Source organism: Cnephaeus nilssonii, assembly GCF_951640355.1.
Source record: "Cnephaeus nilssonii genome assembly, chromosome: 2".
NCBI lineage: Eukaryota > Metazoa > Chordata > Mammalia > Chiroptera > Vespertilionidae > Cnephaeus > Cnephaeus nilssonii.
This window is the reverse complement of record NC_137073.1, coordinates 33,586,904-33,609,593: the sequence shown is the minus strand read 5'-3', so window position 1 is coordinate 33,609,593 and position 22,690 is coordinate 33,586,904. Positions and strand designations below refer to the sequence as shown.

The window sequence follows — 22,690 nt, the reverse complement described above, 5'->3', positions numbered from 1 at the left end:
AAGAAAAAAAGAGTAAAGGAAAGGGTGAGGGGTTAAAACAGGATATTCAATAGGAAATTTGATTTTTTACAAAAACAAACAAAAAACCCTGCTACTTAATTAGCATAATTTACAAGCCAGTAGGTTTGAAATGTTTAAGCATGAAAAAGCTGAGTTTACTTGCTGTAGTGACAGCATCTACAATGAAAGCAGGGAAAGTTCTATGGGTTTATTAGAGAGAAAGCTGGTATGCTCTGCTCTCCATGGCTTCCTTCTTAACCCCAGATTGGTCCTGGGATGAGGGAGGAATGATCAAGGTATGAATTGTTTCCATACTGCTACCCAGGCTGCAGCTGGTCTGCGGGATACTCAGAAGAACTTAAAGGTGAGAATGGACAGCCAGTAATCAGGCCATAGATACCAATTATGAAAACATACAAGACTACTTCCACATGTCCAGAATCTTTAGAGCTCTGAGATATACCTGGCTGAACTCCCAGGAACTCACAATAAAATACTGTATTTCTGATGTATTAATGAGAGCTTAGTGAACTTGAAACTGGGGTGGGGAGGGATGAAGTGTGGTTAACAGTGTTAGATGTGGTCAAGAAGACTGCTTCTAGGACTTGTTTTGGCTCTCCTCCTGCCATGAGGCACAGACCTTGGAGGACCAAGGAAGTGTGACTACCCAGAGCTTGTGTTTCCACTTCACCCACCAGACCATAGTCCCAGGTTCCTAAGACCTTGGAATCCCTGCCCACACAGACCCAAATCTGCTTCCAGGGCCGGTATAAGCCTCTCCCCTGGCTCCATTCCTATAAAGGCAGTGCTGCTCAAGTAGTGGGTGAAGGGGTGATGGTTCTCAGGGATCTGACAGCACTTGGAGGCAGTCAATCAATGATATGCAGGTATCCCCTGCAATGTGGGAAAGAACCAGGTAGGAAGAAAAGAGAAACAGGCCTTGACCATGGGATGGCCTGCTTTGGTACCACATTGTGACAGACATGAGTCTGAGAATTCTAAATTCAAACTTGGCCTTCCAGGATGTTGTACCTATCAAGATAGGATAGAGCCATGGTCGGCAAACTGCGGCTCGCCAGCCACATGCAGCTCTTTGGCGCCTTGAGTGTGGCTCTTCCACAAAATACCACGGCCTGGGCGAGTCTATTTTGAAGAAGTGGTATTAGGAGAAGTTTAAAAATTTGGCTCTCAAAAGAAATTTCATGGAAGAACATATTTGCAAATGCTATCACTGATAAAGGTTTAATCTCCAACATCTACAGGCAGCTTATGCAACTTAATAAAAGGAAGATAAATGAGCCAATAAAAAAATGGGCAACGGACCTAAATAGAATCTTTTCAAAAGAAAGAAGGAAGGCCAAGAGACACATGAAAACATGCTCAAAGTCACTAATTATCCGAGAGATGCAAATCAAAACGACAATGCGGTACCATCTCACACCTATCAGAATGGCTATCATCAACAAATCAACAAACGACAAGTGTTGGTGAGGATGCGGAGAAAAAGGAACCCTCGTGCACTGCTGTTGAGAATGTAGACTGGTGCAGCCACTGTGGAGAACAATATGGAGTTTCCTCAAAAAACTGAAAATGGAACTCCCATTTGACCCAGTAATCCCACTCCTGGGAATATATCCGAAGAAACTAGAAACACCAATCAGAAAGGATATATGCGCCCCTATGTTCATAGCAGCACAATTTACAATAGCTAAGATTTGGAAACAGCCTAGGTGCCCGTCAGCAGATGACTGGATCAGAAAACTGTGGTACGTCTACACAATGGAATACTATGCTGCCATAAAAAAGAAGGAATTCTCATCATTTGCAGCAACCTGGATGGAATTGGAGAACATTATGCTAAGTGAAATAAGCCAGTCAATGAAAGAAAAATACCACATGATCTCACTCATTTATGGATAATAAAGAACATTATAAACTGATGAACAAAAAGATAGATACAGAGACAGTAAAGCATCAAACAGACTGTCAAATTACAGGGGGAAGGTTAGGGAGAGGTGGGGGAGATAAGAGATCAACCGAAGGACTTGTATGCATGCATATAAGCATAACCAATAGACGCAAAACTCTGGGGGGTGAGGGCATGTATGGGAGTGGGGTGGGGGGGACAATGGTAAGATATGTACACATATACTACCTTAATAAAAAAATTTAAAAAAGAAAAGAAATAAATTTCAATCGTTGTACTATTGATATTTGGCTCTGTTGACTAATGAGTTTGCCAACCATTGGGATAGAGCATACTTGAGCTCAGTTTAATTTATTGTAACTTTTAAATATTAAGACGTGGCATATGGGCGTCCATTTCTATTCTTGTCTCTGGGTATGGGCCTGGTTGTTAAAGTTAAGTATCTATCTTAGTACCATACAGGCCTAAATGTAAATATCTGGGCATGCCATTTATAAGTTGTGTGCCTTGGACAATTTACTAATACTGTTAAGGCTTTTTATTTAAATGTATTTTTTATTGATTTCAGAGAGGAAGGAAAAGGGAGAGAGAGATAGAAACATCAATGATGAGAGAGAATCATTGATTGGCTGCCTCCTGCACGCACCCAACTGGGGATCGTGTGCCCTTGACAGGAATTGAACCTGGGACCCTTCAGTCCGCAGGCTGATGCTCTATCCACCAAGCCAAACCAGCTAGGGCCATTAAGGCTTTTTTAGCTGCAAGTCAGGGTATCTGACTCAAATTGACTTAATCATAAACAGGAATTTAATGGCTTTTATAACTGACAAGTCCAATGGTGAAAAGCTCAGGTGTGTCTGGATCTGCCAGTCTAAACAGCATCCTCAGCATATGGTCTCTATATCTTTGACCCTACTTTCCTGTTAGCTTCATTCTCAGGCAGGACTACACATAATAACAAGCTTACAACTTACTTACTAAGTGATCTCAGCAGAAAATGAAAGATATTTTCACTTTTCTAAAATTCTGGAAAAGTCCAGGGAGCTGCCCACTATAAAGAGTCTGGGTCTACCCCCCTATAAATCATATGGATCAAGTCAGGGAAGTGGTAGTTCACCAAATAAAAATGTGGTTACTGGGAGAAGGGCTGAGGCAAAAACAGTAGCAAGTTGGTAGGGAATAAATGCTTAGCACTGTTAGCCAATACTAATGAAAAGGAAAATGGGAAGGGGGGCGGGCCTTGCAATCTAGTTCAGTATCTGGTTAAAACTGTAGTCTTACTTCCCCACTCTGACTGACTTGGACAGAGCTGCAGAGCCTAACCCCAGGGCCCCACCAGAGCTGACTTGGGCAGAGCTGTGGGGACCCTCAGGGGCCCACCACAGGAGATATATAAGTCAGAGCCTCCCCACAAGTTGAGTTCAGGCTTTGGATCGGAATTCCCCTGGACTAGCAGATCTGCGAAATAAAGGTTAAACTTTCCTCCCTCAGAGTGCTGGCTGATCGTTCTCCCGTGCATTCTGCCAAAAACACTAACATGATCAAGAAAATGCAAATAGCCCTAGTCAGTTTGGCTCAATGGATAGGGCATTGGCCTGCAGACTGAAGGGTCCTGGGTTCGATTCCTGTCAAGAAAATGCAAATGGGCTCAAATTGGGATTGTATAATGAATAGAAAGCAAGTAGAAACCACACTCATTTTCCAACTGCCCTGAGCTCTGGAAGTTGATAGACTAAAATGAAGACTTGGAAAGGTAGTCACAATCTCAGAAGACGTTCACAATTTTGTGTGTATGAACCAAGCTTTCAGTTGCTGTGGCTGTTTTTGCAATGCCAACCTGTGCCCATCCATGGGCCTCAGCCTGAAGAGCTGTGAGCTGAAACCAAGCCGTGTTCACTAGGAAGACCCATATTTTTGGAATTTGTAGGGAGTACATGAATCCCCAAGTTAAGTTCCTATATATGGGGCCAACTGTTAAGTGTTGGGTCTATCTAGCACTATATGAAGTAACCTACCTTACTGAGAACTCATATTTGTGCTTCCTGCTTAGCCTCTATAATCTCCAATTATAGAACAATCTTTAAATATGAATATAATTACCTTAATGAAAACTGACCAAGACTATCAATAGGCCTTTAAATATACACTGGTGGCTTATATTTCCTATTTTTGATAACTAATAAAAATAGGCTATATACTGATACTGAATTTTTGGACTGGAACCCAGATTCTTTGTCCGCCGGAATCGAAGAATGAATCCACAGACAGAAAGTGGTATAGCATAGGTGGAGATTTATTGAAGAACAAGTACAGACTCCCACGTAGGGAGGGAGGAAAGGGTGCCACTGGGTTCCCTTTCCCTATGGCTTATATAGGCTGCAGATCCTGGTGCCTTGCTATCCCCTCAGATTGGTCACTATTCCCTTAGACTGGTTACTATAGTAACTCCTGGGCTCAAAGGTTGAACCTCACATGGGACAACTAAGGTTCTCCCCCCTCCTTCCCCATTGTTCCCTTATTCCCTCTGGGCTTTCTTCTCCTCCTTCTGAATGGCTTCCTTCTCTTTATTTTGTAAATATAGACCTTTCTTGGCTACTTCCAGTTCCCTTATCTTATGGAAATATACCTATTGCTGCTTCCTAGTCTTAAGGAGATATAACTGCACCTGGATTCCTTGTTTTATGGAAATGTACCTTCTCCCAGTCTGCAGCCCCAGGCTTTTCCATGGACCCCAATTCTAAAAAATCCCTAAGCCTGCCTATGTTCCCCAAAAATTCCTACTTCAATACCACCAGTTTTAATATTCCCCAACTTTTTATTTAAAAAAATTTCAAACCCACAAAGTTGAAATAGTAATAATAAAATATTAATGCTGCCTTCATACACAAGGCTATTTGATCAAAATAACACAGTGGCCTCTGCTCTACATTAATATCCAGATACCTTCTCCATGCTTACAAGAAAAGAAGGCTCATTTTTAGTGAGAAGAGCTTTCTGTTCTCAGGAAGTCTACGTAATGACTTTTTGTAGTGCTTTCACTCCGCTCATTAGAAACACAGGACAGGACTTATTCCCATTTCACAGATGAGGAAACACACTCAGAGAGGCCAAATAATCTACCTCAAGGTCTGAAATCAGTCAATGATCCAACTGAAACCAGAACGAAGACTTTTGACTTCAGTAACTCAACATCCTATGGTCACTTCCCTTCCTGGATATACAATGAGTAAGATCAGAGCTAAGTAGATATGAAAGGAGTATTTTAGTCTTATTCTTCTGACAATCAGAAAGCTAATATCCACTAGGACCCATGTGCATAACATTATCAATCAGAAATTTGTTATTAGGAACATAAAACCAGAGTGGAAATCTGGAGTGGGAGGATAGTTAGAGAAGATACTGACATTTCTATCAATTGCCCTGGTTTGAGTTCATTTATTGAGAGCTTATTCTGTCCCAGGTACTGTGTTTGGGATATAGAGCAAATCTATAGACAAGGAGTCTTGTCTTTGTGGAGTTCACATTCCAGTGGGTTAATGAACAACCCAGAAGCTGCCAATAAGAGACTGGTGGGCTGCATCTGGCTCACATTAGTGTTTTGTTTGGTCCATACAGTGCTTCATTTTTTTTTTTTTATAATAATCTGTCAAATTCTAGCTTCTCTGAAACTGGCAATTTCTGCTGGATTCCTGAATAATAAGTAGCAGCCACCACTGTCCCTTACCCAGAATACATGCCCTCTAGGGATCACTTCGGTCCCTATTTCCTACTGTCTTACACCCAGAAAACACCAATTCACGCATCTATGTTAACCACTTGACATCTATAAACATTTCAATTGAAACCCCTGAAGCGAACAAATAGCCAAACAAGATAATTTCAGATAGCACTAAGAAATAAAAAATAATAAAATACCTTAATGTGACGGATGTTATGTGGTTGGTAGAAAGGGCTACTTCAGACTGGGTGATTAGGGAGGGTCTTTCTAAAGTGTAATTGAAACTGAGACCTGAATTATGACAAACGTAACAAGTCAGCCAACAGAAAAGAAAAATGCTTCCAAGCAGAGGGAACATCATAGGCACAAGTCCCCCTTAAGGCTGGAAATAATTTGGTTTGGTTGAGGAACAACAAGGTTGGGTTGGTTGAGAAAGTGGTATAAAGAACACACAGGAGCCCTGGCTGGTTTGGCTCAGTGGATAGAGTGTCAGCCTGGGAACTGAAGGATCCCGGGTTCAATTCCGGTCAAGGGCACATGCTGGGATTGTGGGCACGATCCCCAGTAGGGGGTGTGCAGGAGGCAGCCAATCAATGATTCTCTCTCATCATTGATGTTTCTATCTCTCTCTCCCTCTCAGAAATCAATTAAAAAATATTTAAAAAAAAAAAAGCCGAAACCGGTTTGGCTCAGTGGATAGAGCATCGGCCTGTGAACTGAAGGGTCCCGGGTTCGATTCCGGACAAGGGCATGTACCTAGGTTGTGGGCACATCCCCGGTGGGGGCTGTGCAAGAGGCAGCTGATCGATGTTTCTCTATCATCGATGTTTCTAACTCTCTATCCCTCTCTCTTCCTCTCTGTAAAAAATCAATAAAATATATTAAAATATATATATATTAAAAAAAAAAAAAAAAAAAGAACACACAGGAAGGAAAAACCCAGATTACATAGGACCTTGTGGGCCATGGTGAGAATTTTGGATTTTATTCCAAGTGCGATGGGAAGCCTTTGGAGGGTTTTAACTGGGGAACAATGTGATCCGGTTTACATTTTCAAAAGATCACTCTGTTATGTGGAAAAGTGATTTAGTGAAACAAGAAAAGAAGCAGGGAGACCAATGAGGAAGCTATATTATCAGTAGGTGACAGTGGCTAGGACCAGGATGGTAACAGAAAAAATGGAAAGAAATAACAAATTCAGGATATAATATAATCTGGAATATAGCCAAGAGTTTTTTTGTAAGTGGATGATTGTAGTGGTAGTGGGCAGAAGGAGTAATGAAAGGGAATAATGATAACTCCAAGGCTGGGGCTTGCTCAACCATTTATGTGAATTGGGGGTGAGTAAGAGAGGTCCCAGTTTTAAAGAGAGGAAATAAGAATTTGATTTTAGATGAGTAAGTTTTACCTAGACTCAAGTCTTCCCAGATTCCTCATTTCCTTTATTTTGCATCCCACATCTAAGCAGTCCAAAATTCAAACTTCTAAATATTTAATCTCTTTTTTAAAAAAATATATTTTTTATTGATTTTTTTTTAAATATATATTTTATTGCTTTTTTACAGAGAGGAAGGGAGAAGGATAGAGAGTTGGAAACATCAATGAGAGAGAAACATCCATCAGCTGCCTCCTGCACACCCCCTATTGGGTATGTGCCCGCAACCAAGGTACATGCCCTTGACCGGAATCGAACCTGGGATCCTTGAGTCCGCAGGATGACGATCTGTCCACTGAGCCAAACCGGTTAGGGCTAATCTCTTATCAAATCTATCCCTTCAACTTCAAATCCACTGCCTCTGTCCTGGCTCAGTCCTCTCTCTTATCATTTCTTTTACAACAGCCTTCTGAAGCTACAAATAAACTAACAAAAAGCACTTAATATTAAGCACTTACTATTAGACAAGTGTACTGCTCTCCCACCAACCACCTTTGATGGTAAAGATCATGTCTTATTTATACTTATCTCCAGTGCCTTGAGCTGTGGTGGGCAGAGTAGGCATTCAAATGTTTAATGAACTAAAAAGGGGTCCCCTCCAACAGGATATAACCTTCTGAAAAAGAAGACTCCATTTTGGGATTCTATGATTCCTCCATACAACCAGATACAAAACATATGATCCCAGAAACTTCACCTTCCCAAAAGACATGTTTCTTCCTAATTTAGTTTCAAACTACAGTGTTTGAGACTCACTTTAGTTAGTTAATAAATGATATTGGACAACACATAACAAATACTAACTACTCTTTTCTACTTTTCTTCCAAATCTAAGGACTTTATACTCTCACTAGAAGCCCAGTGAATGAAAATTCATGCACTGGAGTGGGGAGTCCCTCAGCCCGGCCTGCCCCCTCTCACAGTCCGGGAGCCCTCAGGGGCAGGAGGTGACCCGGCAATCAGGGGAAGGCAATGCCCCCATCACACCTCTGCTGCTGCCACTGCCAACAGTACAAGCCTCAGCTGGTCCTGGTTACCTGAGCCTTGGGTGGCCCTGGGCGGCTGGGCAGCCACCACCCGAGGCTTGTTTGCGCCTTGGGCCAGCCCTGGGCAGCCCGGGGGGGCTGAGGGGACTGGGGGACTCTGGAGGCAGGTGTGTGGAACGGCCGGACCTGCCTGGGAGCGGGCCTGGCCGTGCCATGTGCCTGCCACCCCAGCAGGACTGAGCGCCACCATCTTTGAGGGAATGACAGTCAATTAGCATATTCCCTCCTTATTGGCTGTGGTCACCATATTTGTGAGGGCGTGATGGTCAATTAGCACATTCCCTCTTTATTAGATAGGATATCCCCACAACATCTTTGTAAGGAGGTCAAAAAGTTATTCTCCATTTTACAAATAAGAGAACAGGCACAGAATGAAATCCCTTATTTACTTTTTTTGTTGTTGTTAATCCTCACCAGAGGATATTTTTTCCATTGATTTTTTTTAAATATATTTTTATTGATTTCCAACAGGAAGGGAGAGAGATAGAAACATCAATGATGAGAATCACTGATCAGCTGACTCCTGCACAGCCCCCACTGGGGGTAGAGCCGGCAACCTGGGCATGTACCCCGACCAGGAATTGAACCGTGACCTCCTATTTCATAGGTTGATGCTCAACCACTGAGCCACGTTGGCTGCGCCCATTGATTATTTTATAAAGAGAAAGTGGACAACGGGAGGGAGAGAGGGGAAGAGAAGAGGACAGAGGGAAGGAAAGAGAGAGGGAGAGTGAAACATTGATGTGAGAGAGACACATCGATTGGGGGCCTCTGACTGGGGTTGGGGATCAAACCTGCAACCCAGCTACGTGCCCTTTATTAGGAATTAAACCCGAGCAAATGCTCTAACCACTGAGAAATACCAGCCAGGGCAGTACTTGGGCATTCTTTAGGTTTTGCCTCCACAATTACAAACTTCTTTGGGTAACAGAAGGTCAAAGACCATGTTTCCTGTCTCTTCTATTTACCACTCTCCTCAATGACCAGTGAAGACAGATTCTGCCTCTTGGGCTCAGGAAAAAGCACCTTGTCATTATGTTGGAAGATCAAATAAGGCTAGGAGTCAACCGGCAACAAGAGAAAGAGATCAAATAGGCAAGAACAGCTTCAATGGAAGGGGGAGAAGAGGGGCCACCATTAAAAAATCAGGATACTCCTTTCAAAAGGTTTCCAGCTGGTGAGTACCTGGGAAGAAAAGTGGCAGCAGTGGTGGCAACAGAAGGCCAGATCCTTCCTGCTACACCCTTCAGAGTCATTTCTTCAAGGCACCCAGGCTCTTCAGGGCCTCCTGGGCTTGGGTCAGCTGCTGTTGCAGCCTCTGGCGGGTGCTCTCATTGGAGGCCCGTTTCAGGAGGCTCTGCATTTCTTCCACCACTGCCCGATGGCCAGGGGAGTTATGAAACAGCCGCACTGCTCGGTCCCCACAGGAGGCCAGAAGTCGGCCAGTGATATCAAAGGACAAGTCAGTGATACATTCCCCATGGACCTGCTCAAAGCATTCTTCTTTCTCACCCCGCCGGGTATTGTAGAGATGAATACTGCTGCCACTGGCCAAAGCCAAGACCTGAGCATCAGGGGACAGTGCCAGGCGGCAGGGGATGGTGCTCGCCTCTTCAAAGCGGCCTGTCCTCAGCAAGTAGGGGTCCTGCTGCTTCTTGTATTCCACATCTGTGTCCCACAGTTTCCATGTACCATCCTTGGAGACAGAGGCCATCCTGCAGCATGGAAAATCATAGCTCTAGTTCCAACTCACCCTGGAGGAGAGAGCACTCGGGCAGCACTAAGGGCTCCAATTAGGAAGTCAACTTCACTGCTATGTCTACTTCCTGCTGAGTGAGGGTCAGGCACCCTACCCACTTTAGAGCTGCTGCAGATAGTTGGAAAGACCCTGTTTACCAAGAAGGGCTGAGAGCCACTGGTAAGAAATCAGAGAGAACTCACTCACCTTCGGGAGTCATTGGAGAAAGCAAAGAAGTGGACAGCTGCTGAGTGGCCCTTCAGTTCAAAGGCTCGTACAACTTCTTGGAAGTCACCTTTTTTCCCAAAGCAGACTTCCCAAACTTTGACATCGGGGGTGAAGCCACATGAGGCCACAAACCTGCCATATAAGCCAAGTTCCTTTAAAACTTAATTTTAAGGGCATCTTGTTTCTGCAAATCCATTAAGCCTCTTCCTTGGGAAATTTAATAATCTTATACCTAAATAACATTATCTTTTTAAAGTGCTTTTTATACACATCTCAGTTTACCTACATAGCTATGCTATAAGATACATAGTACTCCCATCTAAAAACTATAGATGAAGAAATAGAGACTAGGACTTAAATCTAGGTGTCCTGATTCCATACTGTATGCTCTTTCCATTATTTATAACTGGCTCACTGCTCTGTCCCCAGCCCCCAGCCCCAACCTCTACCCATCCCAGATGCCAAAGTCCCTCCTTCCTCACCTGCTACAAGGGGATATAGCAGCATGTGCATTGTTCATCTGGTTGGTGTTAATGGTAGACAACACCTGACCTTTCAGATTCCAGATGAGGATAGTTGTGTCACTGGAAGCAGTCATGATGAACTTTCCTGAGGAGTGAGGAGTGATATAAGCTGAGGTCAATTACTTGACCAATTATCAATCTCTAAGGAGACACTTACGAAGGCCTCTGCTGCCCAAAGTGTCCTTGCTCCCCTCCAGGGCCAAGGGTCAACACAGATAAAGATTTTGCTAAAGAATGTGGCTCTTACCTGCCTTCCCTAATTGATTTACTATGGCTCCCAGACTCCAGGGGAACACAGAGTCCCTTATTCATGCTGGGGCTGAGCAAAATGCTGAAAGGTAGCATTAACTCATTCAGCACATATACCAGTAACTAGGGCCATGCCCTCCTGCCTTGGGCAAGGTCCACCCTCTGTCTCTTACCTGTGTCAGCAATGCCAATGTTGATGACAGGTGCCTTGTGCTTTTTAGGAAAGTCCTCTGGGGTGGCTGTGAAGGTATATCCCCCATCCTCTCGCTTGGTCATCTTGAAGACACGGAGGGTATCGCCATTGGCCAGCCAGACAATGAAGGCTCTAAAGACAGGTAGCAGACAAGTAAGTAATTCATGCTTTTGAACAGTCCTATGTATGCCAGGTTCTATGCTAGATTCTGAAGAAAATCAAGACCTCCCCTCAGGCCCTATAATCCAGCCTTACAACTTTACCCCTTGGTTCAAAATCTCTTAAAACTCCCCATAAGATAGACCTTTAATAGCTTTTGCTCATTTAGTTTCTCTAGGGCTCTGAAAATCAATATAGCTTCCAAGGCTAATCTGGAAGCCTGACTTTGGTACTTCGCAAGTTACTTCCTTGCTATATAGCAGCATAATCCTCTAGGGAGCACCAAGCAGTGCTCAATCTGTCTAGATGCTCTTTTTCTGCTACCCAAAGGGATACCTTGAGTCCCTGCCCTCACTATCCCAAACCAGATATGGGAAAGCCACAAGCTTGGAACTGGGCTTCTACAGGCAAACCTGAGGCTCCATCCTGTCCCACCTGCAGTCAGGGCTGAAGCGCACCAGGGTGGCATGGTCCAGCTCCACATTGGCTCTCATGCTGCGGTGCTCCCGCTGTAGGAAGTCCTTTGTGCTCCAGATGCGGACGGTGCGATCATCTGCACAGGTGGCCAGGTACTTGCCATTGCTGCTAAAGTCCATGCAAGATATGTTCCCACTGTGGCTCTAGGGGAAAGGGATGCAGGAAGTGTCAACAGGAACCCCTTGGGCAGAAGGGGAACCCTATTGTGAGCCATGACTCCAGGGCCCTGTAGCCTGGATTAATAGCAAGATGCTGACGGGATGTGATGAAAAGGGACAGAATGTGGCATCCAGACTGACTTTGGTCAGAGACCGAGAGGTCTATATTATGCACAGAATACTACAAAGGAAAAATCTGTATGTGTGTTGTGCATGGTACCCATGTACCTTCAGTGCTGCAGCCAGGAGACGGTGGGTGAAGTTGTGTTGTTGAGGCTTCTCCTTACGAATACGCTGTTGCTGTTTCTGCTTCTTGGATCTCAAGGACTTGTCAAGTGGAAATCCATTTGCTTTTTGGCCTATAAGAAGGGCCACGTCACCCATCCATTATTCACTCAATAAGCATTTACTAACCACCTATAATTGGCCAGGCATTGAGGGAAGCAACAAGAGATGACCAGATATGGCCCCTGTCCCCAACAAGAGAGAGTGATACAGGCAAAATCGGGAGGCTTTGGATTGTGACCTTGAGGAGGCTGCTTGCTGTTCGTCAATATAGCACCTCAATGCAAATTAGAAAAGGCACCCTCTCTGGGCTGGTACAGTTCAATGGGTACACAGCATGGCCAGTGGAATGCAGATCCTTGACCAGACATCCCTATATAGGGAATAATGTGCACAACCGAACCTTGGTAAGTTACTCAACTGCTCTGGGCCTTGGTTTCCTTAAAGTTGTGAGAATTGGATAATATACACAAAATGACAAGTAGAGGACCCAACACAAGCATTAAAGGCTCCAAGGACTCAGAACTGAGGGATAAGAGGCAGTCACCACTCATTGAGTTACCCTGCACCAGAAACAGCGCCAGGCACTTTTGCATGAAATAGCTAATTTAATCGAGAATCAGGCCAGGTGCAAAGTGATCCAACAGTCACCACAGACACTCCTCAATTCCTGCAAGAAAAAAAAACTCCTGAGGCCCAAATGCAAAGATGGCCACAATCTGCCCTCTGCTTACCTCTCCAGCCACTAACAAAGTGTTCTATTATTTTATGCTAACGATTACTCATTTATTTCAGCCCTTTGTATTCGGCATGTCTCTATCGAAATAAACCTACGTTTCTATGAAAATGGAAGCTTTTGTGTGTTTTTTTGCGGCCCACATAAACTTAAACCTTGTTTGGCCCGTGTTAGCCTTTGAGTTTGACATGCTTGCCTTAAGACCACATCTCTTGTGTTCCCTGCTCTCAGTGAAGATTTCCTCGACATCCCCCCACCAAAAATAGATACATAAAAAAGTAGGGCTGACCACTCCCACCACTGGGCTTCCTGTGTCTAGTACTAACCTCTTCTAGGAAACCTATTACACTCTATTTTTCTCTTACATTTTCAGATGTTCTTCTCCATTACCCCATAGCGGACTCCCTCAAGGAAAAGACCCCAAAGCCTACTGAGACAGTAGGTACACAATAAACCAGGGAACTGGTCAGGGTGCTTACCAATGAATGTCGGTCCGTCCCTCACCTTCCCCCGCCCCATTTTCATAAAATAACGAACAAGTAGAGCGCTCGGGAGATCTCGCAGCAACCCCGGGGACAAGCGGAGACTCAAAAGGCAAAGTGGCTTGGCCTCGGCCACCGAGCAAGCGGCAGCGTGGGGCCCAGGTTCTCACTAGTCTTTCCGAAGGGGCGCGACCAGCCGGGCCAGGCGGCATCTCCGGTCGGGAAGCGAAGCTTACTCCACAAGAGGAGAAACTGAGGCCCAGGGGGAGCCGGCACCCCCTCGAGCCTAGGCCGGAGGTCGGACCACCGGGAAGTCGGACGCGAGGACGCCGCAGGCTGCCCCTGCCCGCCCCGGCCCCACTAACCGGCAGGCCGGCCGCTTGTCTCCTCCTCTGAGCGTAGCCACCCCCGCGCTACCGCCGCCGTCGCCACGAGGGCCAGCAGCCCGAGCAAGAGCGACACTCCCATCAGCTCCGGCATCTGCGGCAGTTCCATGTTGGCCTGAGGGATGCCACCTCAGCCTCAGGCTGCGCGGGCGCCAGCACGTCTCCGCAGGGCCGCGCACGCACGCGGGGGCGGGGCCTGGCCGTTAAAGCACCTCGAGAGGCGGGGCCCGGCCACTGGAGCGTCCCAGGGGGCGGGGCCTGGTCGGAGGGTCCCAGGGGCGGGGCCTGGTCGGAGGGTCCCAAGGGGCGGGGCCTGGTCGTGGGCAGGGAGGCGGGGGAGGAGCCTTAGCATCAAGCGAAGTTCAGATAGGCTTTTACTGTTAATGGAGAAGGGCTAAGTAGTCCTGGAATTGGAGTGTGAGACAGCCTCAGCAAAGACCTGAGAGGGAGGGATGCTGTGGGGGAGGCAGGACATGAGCAAAATAAAAAGTAGCAGGTAAGCCCTAGCCGGTTTGGCTCAGTGCCTTCAGACTGAAAGGTCCCGAGTTCAATTCTGGTCAACCGCACATGCCGGGGTTGTGGGTTGTGGGGATGTGCAGGAGGCAGCCAATCAATGATTCTCTCTCATCATTGATGTTGCTATCTCTCCCTCTCCTTTCCTCTTTGAAATCAATAAAAAATACATTTTTAAAAAGGTAGCTAGTAAGACTGGAAAGGTCTAGAGGGCTTTGAGGGCCAGCCAGCTCAATCCAACAAGCAGAGATGAACCTCCACTGGTTATTACAGGGAGAAGAGGCCAAAATTGGTATATTCAAAATTTTCTGGATGGACCAGTGGGTGCCAAGACCAAAGACAGAAGGGAAACCAGCAGGTGTCTGCTAGGATCCAAGAGGGGGATGATAAGGGCCTAGGGCAGCCTGGGGAGTGGAGAGGAATTTGAAAAAATTTTAACCAAGACATTTCTTTTTTTAATCCTCACCCAAGAATATGTGTGTTTTTTAAATTGACTTTTAGAGAGAAAGAGAGAGATTGATTGGTCGCCTCCTTGTACCAACCCTGAGCAGGATCGAACCTGAAATCTTTTGGTGCATGGGACGGCGCTCCCAACAAACTGAGCCACCTGGCCAGGGCAAGACATTTCTTATTTTGAAACAATTAAAATTCACAATGAGTTGAAAATAATGAACAGGAAGGTTCCATGTACTCTTTACCCAGTTTTCCCCAATGGTAGCATCTTCCATAACTATAGTGTAATATCAAAACCAGGAAAGTGGCATTGATACAATCTATAGAACTTATTCAGATTTCACAAAAAAGGAAGATATTCTGAAAGACTAATAATAGAATTTAGATTAGACATGCTTGGTTGGAGAGGGAATAGTTCCAGAACAGACATGCCCTGTGGGCCGCCCAGCCCTGAAACCCACAGCAAGTTGAAGTATTAGGGTCAGAGATTCCAGATTCAAACTTTTCCATGCCCACCTGTGAGCCTCTCCTGACAGTGCAGACTCTGGTCTTTAGAAAGTCCCCCTGAGGAGAGAGGCTGCTGCAGAGACTAGATGACAGAGACACACCCACAGCCTTGGTGGGGAAGCAGATACAGTCAGAGAGCAAATGGAGCGGCCTCATTTCCTTCCCTTTTGTCGTGTGTGTGTGTGTGTGTGTGTGTGTGTGTGTGTGTGTGTGATGGCACTGACTGAGCTGTGGGCAGTGGGGTAGGGAGGGCTAGAGGGGGTGTCCAGAGCATCCTGGGGCTTTTCCTCCTAATTTGCTTTTTGGAACTATAGGCCCAGCCAAGGACCACTTTCTCTACTACCTAGAGACAAAGCTGTACTTAAGAAGAATTTCATTCATCATGCATTTTGCATGTGACATTGATTGATCCCAGAACTTTGCATTTCATTTAATCTTCTCATATTCCCATCCTACGGATTAGGAGACTGATGCTCTAGAAGGTGCTCATTAAGTGACTTTTCAAAGGTCACACAGGTGAAGAGTGAACCTGGGTACACATACAGGTCTATGACTCCAATCTATTGATGTGGAGGACAGAGAGAAGCAAGAGTAAGGCTCAGCGGTGTACAGCTCAGTCAGGGCTACAAAATTCTTTCACATCACAAGTTCAGTTCCTTTTATTTTTATTTTATTTTTTATTGTCACCAGAGGAGTGAGGATATTTTTCCATTGATCTTTAGAGAGTGTGGAAGAGAGGGGAAGGAGGAGAGAGAGAGAGAGGAAAAAGAGAGAAACATCCACTGTGAGAGAGACACATTGATTGGTTGCCTCCCACAGGTAGGTGCCTGACTGGGGGTGGGATCCAACTTTCAACCCAGGTATCTACCCATGACCTGGAATCAAACCCAAACCCTCCTGGTGCACCGGCCAGGGCTTAGTTGTTCTTTATAGAGAACTTTAATATGCTATGAAATAACTCTAAACAGGTGGAAAAAAAATAAGCTCGGGTCAAGTAACTTACCCAAGGTCAACAAAGAAGCCAGGGATAGAGTCCAGAGTCAAACTTGGGTCTGCTACACTCCTAATCCACACGCCTCTCACACACCACTGGGATGTGGTAAGTAAGGTCTTACTCTTATCCTCAAGCCCACTTAGAAGCCAAGGCCAACATGCGGAAGGATTTGGTAAAGCTGGGCAGATCAGGAGGGAGATCTGCCAATGGATTTTTGAGGGGCATCGAGACCTGGCTATACCTTTAGAGATGGGCATTTTTACAGGTGAAGCAGAAAATAGGAGGGAATTCTAGGTGGGAAACAAGGCATGAGCAAAGGTGTGGAGGAAGAGCTGATTCCTGTACAGAAGGAAGTGACTATGACAGTCTGCTGGGTGAGTGTTGCAGGTGGGATCAGAGAAAGGATGCTGTAAGAAGGGGTGTGTTCAGGGTGACAGAAAAGTCTAGGCCTCTATATGAACCAGCCATTCCATTTGTGGGGATTTACCCAAAGAAACCCAAAACACAAATTCAAAAAAATATATGCATCCCTATGTTCACTGCAGCATTGTTTGCAATAGCCAGGCTATGGAAGCAACCCAAGTGCCCATCAATAGATGAGTGGTTAAAAAAGCTGTGGTACATTTATACAATGGATATTACTTAGCCATAAAAAAGGAATGAAATCTTACCATTTGTGACAGCATGGTTGGGCCTAGAGGGTATTGTGCTCAGAGAAAGACAAATACCATATGATTTCACTGATATGTGAAATCTAAAGAACAACAACAACAACAAAAATCAAAACAGACTCAGACACAGAGTCTGAGAGGAAGAGGGTTGGGGGACTGGGTTTTTAAAAGATGGGAGGGGGTTAGAGAGATGGATGAAAAAGGTGAAGGAATTAAGTACAAATTGGTAATTATGGAACAGTCACAGGGATGGCCAAGTACAGCAAAGGGAATCTATATATATAAAAGCCAAGCGACCAGAACGACCGGTCACTATGACACGCACCGCGCCCCACCAGAACGACCGGTCACTATGACACGCACCGCGCCCCAACACCGGCCGACCCAGCCCCAATCGGGGCGGGCTAGCCAGACCCCACCCATGCATGAATTTGTGCCCCGGGCCTCTAGTATAGTCAATAATATTGTAATAACTATGTATGGTGTCAGGTGGTTACTAGATTTATTGGGATTATTACTTAGTAAGTTATATAATGTTAATCACTGGGTTATACACTTGAAACTAATGTAATATTGTATGTCAACTTTGATAAAAATTTTAGGCCTGCCTCCGTCATGGGCTGATCAGGTCTTACTGGTAAAGGCAAAATGGAATGACGCATCCCAGAATCCACTGGAGATTCAAGACTCCTTGGGATGTGAAGGGAAGGAGGCTGTGGAGAGAAATGAGGCTGCAGGGGTAGCAGGGCCCAGTCACAAAGCACCTTGAACATCTGTTCAAAAACCTGGCATCGGAGAAACCAAGATGGCGGCATAGGTTAAACACCTAACCTACAGCCGGGCACAACAATTTCAAAAACACAACTAAAAATCAAAACGACATCATCCAGAACCACAGGAAAGCTGGCTGACTGAAATGCCCACAATTAGAAGGAAAGAGAGGACCACAAGGAAAATCAGGGAAGCCGTAAAAGCTTGAGGTATGGAGACACGGGCGGAGACACGAGCCCGCGCGCGTGCGGGGAAGACGGAGCCGGAGAGGAAGGGGCGGCTGACGGCCTGGCTGGCGTTCTCTGGCGGGAAGGAGATAAAAGCGCCACATTGTGCTGAACCCCAGCTCCGACTGCACTGAACCCCAGTCCCGGGCGAAACCCTGGAAAGCCGGGCTCATGCTGGGGGAGTCTGGGCTGTGGGACGGAGACACAGAGGAGCTGCGCCAGAGCCGCGCACGGGAATGTGCGCAGAGGAGGGACTGTTGCCTGTGCCGCTGGATTGCCCTAGCGGGAGGGAGACAAGGGCTCCGGACTGTGCTGAACCCCCAGTTCCAACTGCACTGAACCCCAGTTCCGGGAAAGACCCGGGGAAGCCAGGCTCATACTGGGGAAAGCTGGGCTGTGGGGCAGAGGTGCAGAGAGGCGGCGAAGAGCAGAGCACCGGAGGCGCGCAGGGGATTGTGCGCGGAGGATGGGCTGCTGACTGTGCGGCTGAGTCGCCCTGGAGGGAAGGAGACAAAAGCGCCAGACTGCGGTGAGCCCCAATTCTGACTACACGGAAACCCAGTTCTGGGCGAGAATCTGGGAATCCAGATTCATTGGGGGAGAGACTAGACTGTTTGGCAGCGCGCGAAACTCCAGGGCGCTTTTCTCTCAGAGGTGTTTGCTGGGAGTACGGAGGGACACTGAGACACAGGAACCTCATAGGGCGGGGCTGACGGGAAGCCAAGGCGGTAGGCTCCGCCCTGTAACTCCGCCCCATCCAAGCTGAACACAGAGGCTTTTACAATTTTGCAAGTCTAGTTGAATGGGGCTGTCTCCCGGCATAGACACAGCTGATCCTCACAGCCAATTGGACTGGAGGTCACATCCTCCCAGTGTACCAACAGCAATCAAGGCTTAACAACACCAAGACTTTGCACTCAGCCCACAAAGGGGGGTATCAAGAGCGACCACCTAGGGAGATTGGGGAAGCTGAGCGATAGGGAGGCAGCCAAAAGGGGAAGACACCGAAACAGGTCACGAATATAAGTGATGCTGTAATTCATGCTGAGGGGCCACAGGCAGTAGCTGACCTACACTCCATTGGAGACCCAGAAACGAAGGCATCTAGTGGTCGGTGTGAGATGACACCAGATTTCAACCACTACCATAAGGGACACATTCAAGAGGCAGACGCAGTGAGCGCCAAAGCCTTGCTGCACCAAGACCCGGCAAATAAACGTGTCTCCCGCACAGCAACTCTTCCTTTATAGACACAGAGGGTCCGCACGACCAATTGGCCTGGAGGACAATTCCTCCCAGTGACACCAACAACAATCAAGACTTAACTATACAAACAAGGACCAAGATGGAGGCATAGGGCAGAAGCCTGATTGCTGCCTACCACAACAATTTTGAGACTACGACGGGAGAGCAGAGCAGACACCATCCAGAACCACCGGAGGGCTGACTGAGCAGATGCTCTACAACTAGAATAAAAGAGAGGGGTACGCGGGATGAAGCTGATGCCGGTGACCCAAAGACCACACTTTAAAAACTACGGCTCAGGCGACACAATGGCGGCCTGGATCGTGCTCGGCGCAGTTCCCCCAGCGGTCTCTGGCTGAGGGGAAGGCTTCACTCGCTGCCGAGCACGGACAGACGAGCCCCTGGGAGACATGGGGTGGGAGACTACGCGCTTGCTGACCTCTGAGTCCTTCAAGAATCTCAACGCCTCGGAAGCGGCCAGGTGCGCACGCTCGGCGACCGGCCACCGCTGCAGACCCAAGGGCCGACGCAGCCACCCCGGACCAGCCCGCCGCCGCGCACCGGGCACACCGTAGCTTCGCCGAGCCCACCGCCCAACGAGTTCTGCGGTGGCTGCCCTGGAACTCTGAGAAAATGGCCGAAGGAATTGCTGAGAGGGAATTGACCAACAGGAATTGGGATCAAGAAGATGAAACCCCGCTGGTCCCGGAACCGGGTGAAGCCGCGCGCCTCTGGGTCCGGGTGAGGCTGGAAACTGGGTCAGGGTGAGGTTGGGCCCCGGGTCCGGGTGAGGCCATGTGCCCCTGGGTCAGGGCAAGGCCATGCGCCCCTGGGTCCGGGTGAGGCTGAATCCTGGGTCTGGGCGAGGCCGTGCACCCCTGGATCCGGGTGAGGCCGAATCCTGGGTCCGGGCGAGGCCGTGGGCCCCTGGATCCGGGTGAGCCTGGGTCCCGGGTCCGGGCGAGGCCCTGGGCCCCTGGATCCGGGTGAGCCTGGGTCCCGGGTCCGGGCGAGGCCCTGGGCCCCTGGATCCGGGTGAGCCTGGGTCCCGGGTCCGGGCGAGGCCCTGGGCCCCTGGATCCGGGTGAGCCTGGGTCCCGGGTCCGGGCGAGGCCCTGGGCCCCTGGATCCGGGTGAGCCTGGGTCCCGGGTCCGGGCGAGGCCCTGGGCCCCTGGATCCGGGTGAGCCTGGGTCCCGGGTCCGGGCGAGGCCCTGGGCCCCTGGATCCGGGTGAGCCTGGGTCCCGGGTCCGGGCGAGGCCCTGGGCCCCTGGATCCGGGTGAGCCTGGGTCCCGGGTCCGGGCGAGGCCCTGGGCCCCTGGATCCGGGTGAGCCTGGGTCCCGGGTCCGGGCGAGGCCCTGGGCCCCTGGATCCGGGTGAGCCTGGGTCCCGGGTCCGGGCGAGGCCCTGGGCCCCTGGATCGGGGTGAGCCTGGGTCCCGGGTCCGGGCGAGGCCCTGGGCCCCTGGATCCGGGTGAGCCTGGCCCCGGGTCCGGGCGAGGCCCTGGGCCCCTGGATCCGGGTGAGCCTGGCCCCCGGGTCCGGGGGAGGCCCTGGGCCCCTGGATCCGGGTGAGCCTGGGTCCCGGGTCCGGGCGAGGCCCTGGGCCCCTGGATCCGGGTGAGCCTGGGTCCCGGGTCCGGGCGAGGCCCTGGGCCCCTGGATCCGGGTGAGCCTGGCCCTGAGTCCGGGCGAGGCCCTGGGCCCCTGGATCCGGGTGAGCCTGGCCCTGGGTCCGGGCGAGGCCCTGGGCCCCTGGATCCGGGTGAGCCTGGGCCCCGGGTCCGGGCGAGGCCCTGGGCCCCTGGATCCGGGTGAGCCTGGGCCCCGGGTCCGGGTGAGGCCTTGGGCCCCTGGATCCGGGTGAGCCTGGGCCCCGGGTCCGGGTGAGGCCCTGGGCCCCTGGATCCGGGTGAGCCTGGCCCCGGGTCCGGGTGAGGCCCTGGGCCCCTGGATCCGGGTGAGCCTGGCCCCGGGTCCGGGTGAGGCCGTGGGCCCCTGGATCCGGGTGAGCCTGGGTCCCGGGTCCGGGTGAGGCAGTGGGCCCCTGGATCCGGGTGAGCCTGGCCCCGGGTCCGGGTGAGGCCGTGGGCCCCTGGATCCGGGTGAGCCTGGCCCCGGGTCCGGGTGAGGCCGTGGGCCCCTGGATCCGGGTGAGCCTGGCCCCGGGTCCGGGTGAGGCCGTGGGCCCCTGGATCCGGGTGAGCCTGGGTCCCGGGTCCGGGTGAGGCCGTGGGCCCCTGGATCCGGGTGAGGCCACGCGACCCTGGGTCTGGGAGAGGCCACGCGCCCCTGGGTCCGGGTGAGGCCATGCGCCCCTGGGTCCGGATGAAGCTGAATCCTGGGTCTGGGCGAGGCTGTGTGCCCCTAGATCCGAGTGAGACTGGATCCCGGGTCCGGGTGAGGCCGTGGGCCCCTGGATCCAGGTGAAGCCGTGCCCCTGGATCCGGCCGAGACCAAACCAGAGGGAGTCGGACCTGCATTACCACCATTTGTCCACCATCCAGAGCTGAGGGGTCAGTGCCGACATGTACTCATAAGGAACTGGTGGACATTGATATTGGAGCTCAAAAGAACTGTTGGACCAGAAAGAAACTCACTACAGACTGATTCATTTGCCTGTCAGCATAACTATTATTGCTCGTCGCACATTCAATTCTTATAAGTATATCTCTAGTGACACATGATTTCGCTCATCTAGGGGAAATGATGAACAACATAGACTGATGAACAAGAACAGAACCAGAAACAAGGAGGCATCGATCGGACTATCGGGCCTCAGAGGGAGGATAGGGGAGGGTGGGGGGAGGGGGGAGAGATCAACCAAAGGTCTTGTGTGCATGCATATGAGCCTAACCAATGCTTAAGTTCAACAGAGGGTTGGGGCATCCATGGGGAGGGGGGTGGGATGGGAATGGGGGGATGAGGACAAATATATGACACCTTAATCAATAAAGAAATTAAAAAAAAAAACAAAAAAAAAAAAAAAAAAAAAAAAAAAAAACCTGGCATCATTGGAGGGAAGTAGGAGCCAAAGAAGCAATGGAAACATAACTTCAATTTGCAATTGAAGATCCACCTTGCATGGACTGGAGTCTTCCCTACCTCTGGCCTGTGTTAGGTGGAACGATAAATTTCATCATTGTTTAATTAGTGGTTTTCAAAGTTTGAGCCCTGGACCCAGCATCATTAGAAATGCAAATTCTTCCCTAGCTGCTTTGGCTCAGTGGATAGAGCGTCAGCCTGAGGACTGAAGGGTCCCGGGTTCGATTCCGGTCAAGGGCACATGCCTGGGGTTGCAGGCTTGATCCCCAGTAAGGAGCATGCAGAAGGCAGCCAATCAATGATTCTCTCTCATCATTGATGTTTCTATCTTTCCCTCTCCCTTCCTCTCTGAAATCAATAAAAACATATTAAAAAAAAAAAAAGAAATGCAAATTCTTAGACTTGTTCCCAGATTTGCTGACTCAGAAACTTTGGAGGTGGGGGTCTGGCAATCTGTATTTAACATGCCCACTAAGTGATTTCTGATACACATTAAAGTCTCTGAATCAGATTTAAACTAA

General features: G+C 48.9%; 1 protein-coding gene across 1 annotated transcript; it reads right to left on the bottom strand.

Moving 5' to 3' along the window:
• Positions 1–6,311: 6,311 nt before the first annotated feature.
• On the bottom strand, positions 6,312–13,889 carry TBL2 (transducin beta like 2). Its single transcript, XM_079780129.1, has 7 exons — positions 13,721–13,889; positions 12,081–12,211; positions 11,653–11,837; positions 11,039–11,190; positions 10,575–10,701; positions 10,072–10,224; positions 6,312–9,841 (listed from the first exon to the last, which is right to left on the bottom strand). Exons 1-7 carry the CDS (start codon positions 13,848–13,850, stop codon positions 9,379–9,381), a joined length of 1,341 nt encoding a protein of 446 aa, XP_079636255.1. The 5' UTR covers positions 13,851–13,889; the 3' UTR covers positions 6,312–9,378.
• Between the last annotated feature and the right edge of the window lie 8,801 nt (positions 13,890–22,690).

Excerpts from the sequence above, each read along its gene's own strand:
- TBL2 (XM_079780129.1), bottom strand. The coding sequence starts at position 13,850 with ATGGAACTGCCGCAGATGCCGGAGCTGATGGGAGTGTCGCTCTTGCTC. Across the intron at positions 11,191-11,652 it reads CGCTTCAGCCCTGACTGCAG|AGCCTTCATTGTCTGGCTGG; the intron begins GTGGGACAGGAT and ends ACCTGTCTTTAG. Across the intron at positions 9,842-10,071 it reads TTCTCCAATGACTCCCGAAG|GATGGCCTCTGTCTCCAAGG; the intron begins GTGAGTGAGTTC and ends TCCATGCTGCAG.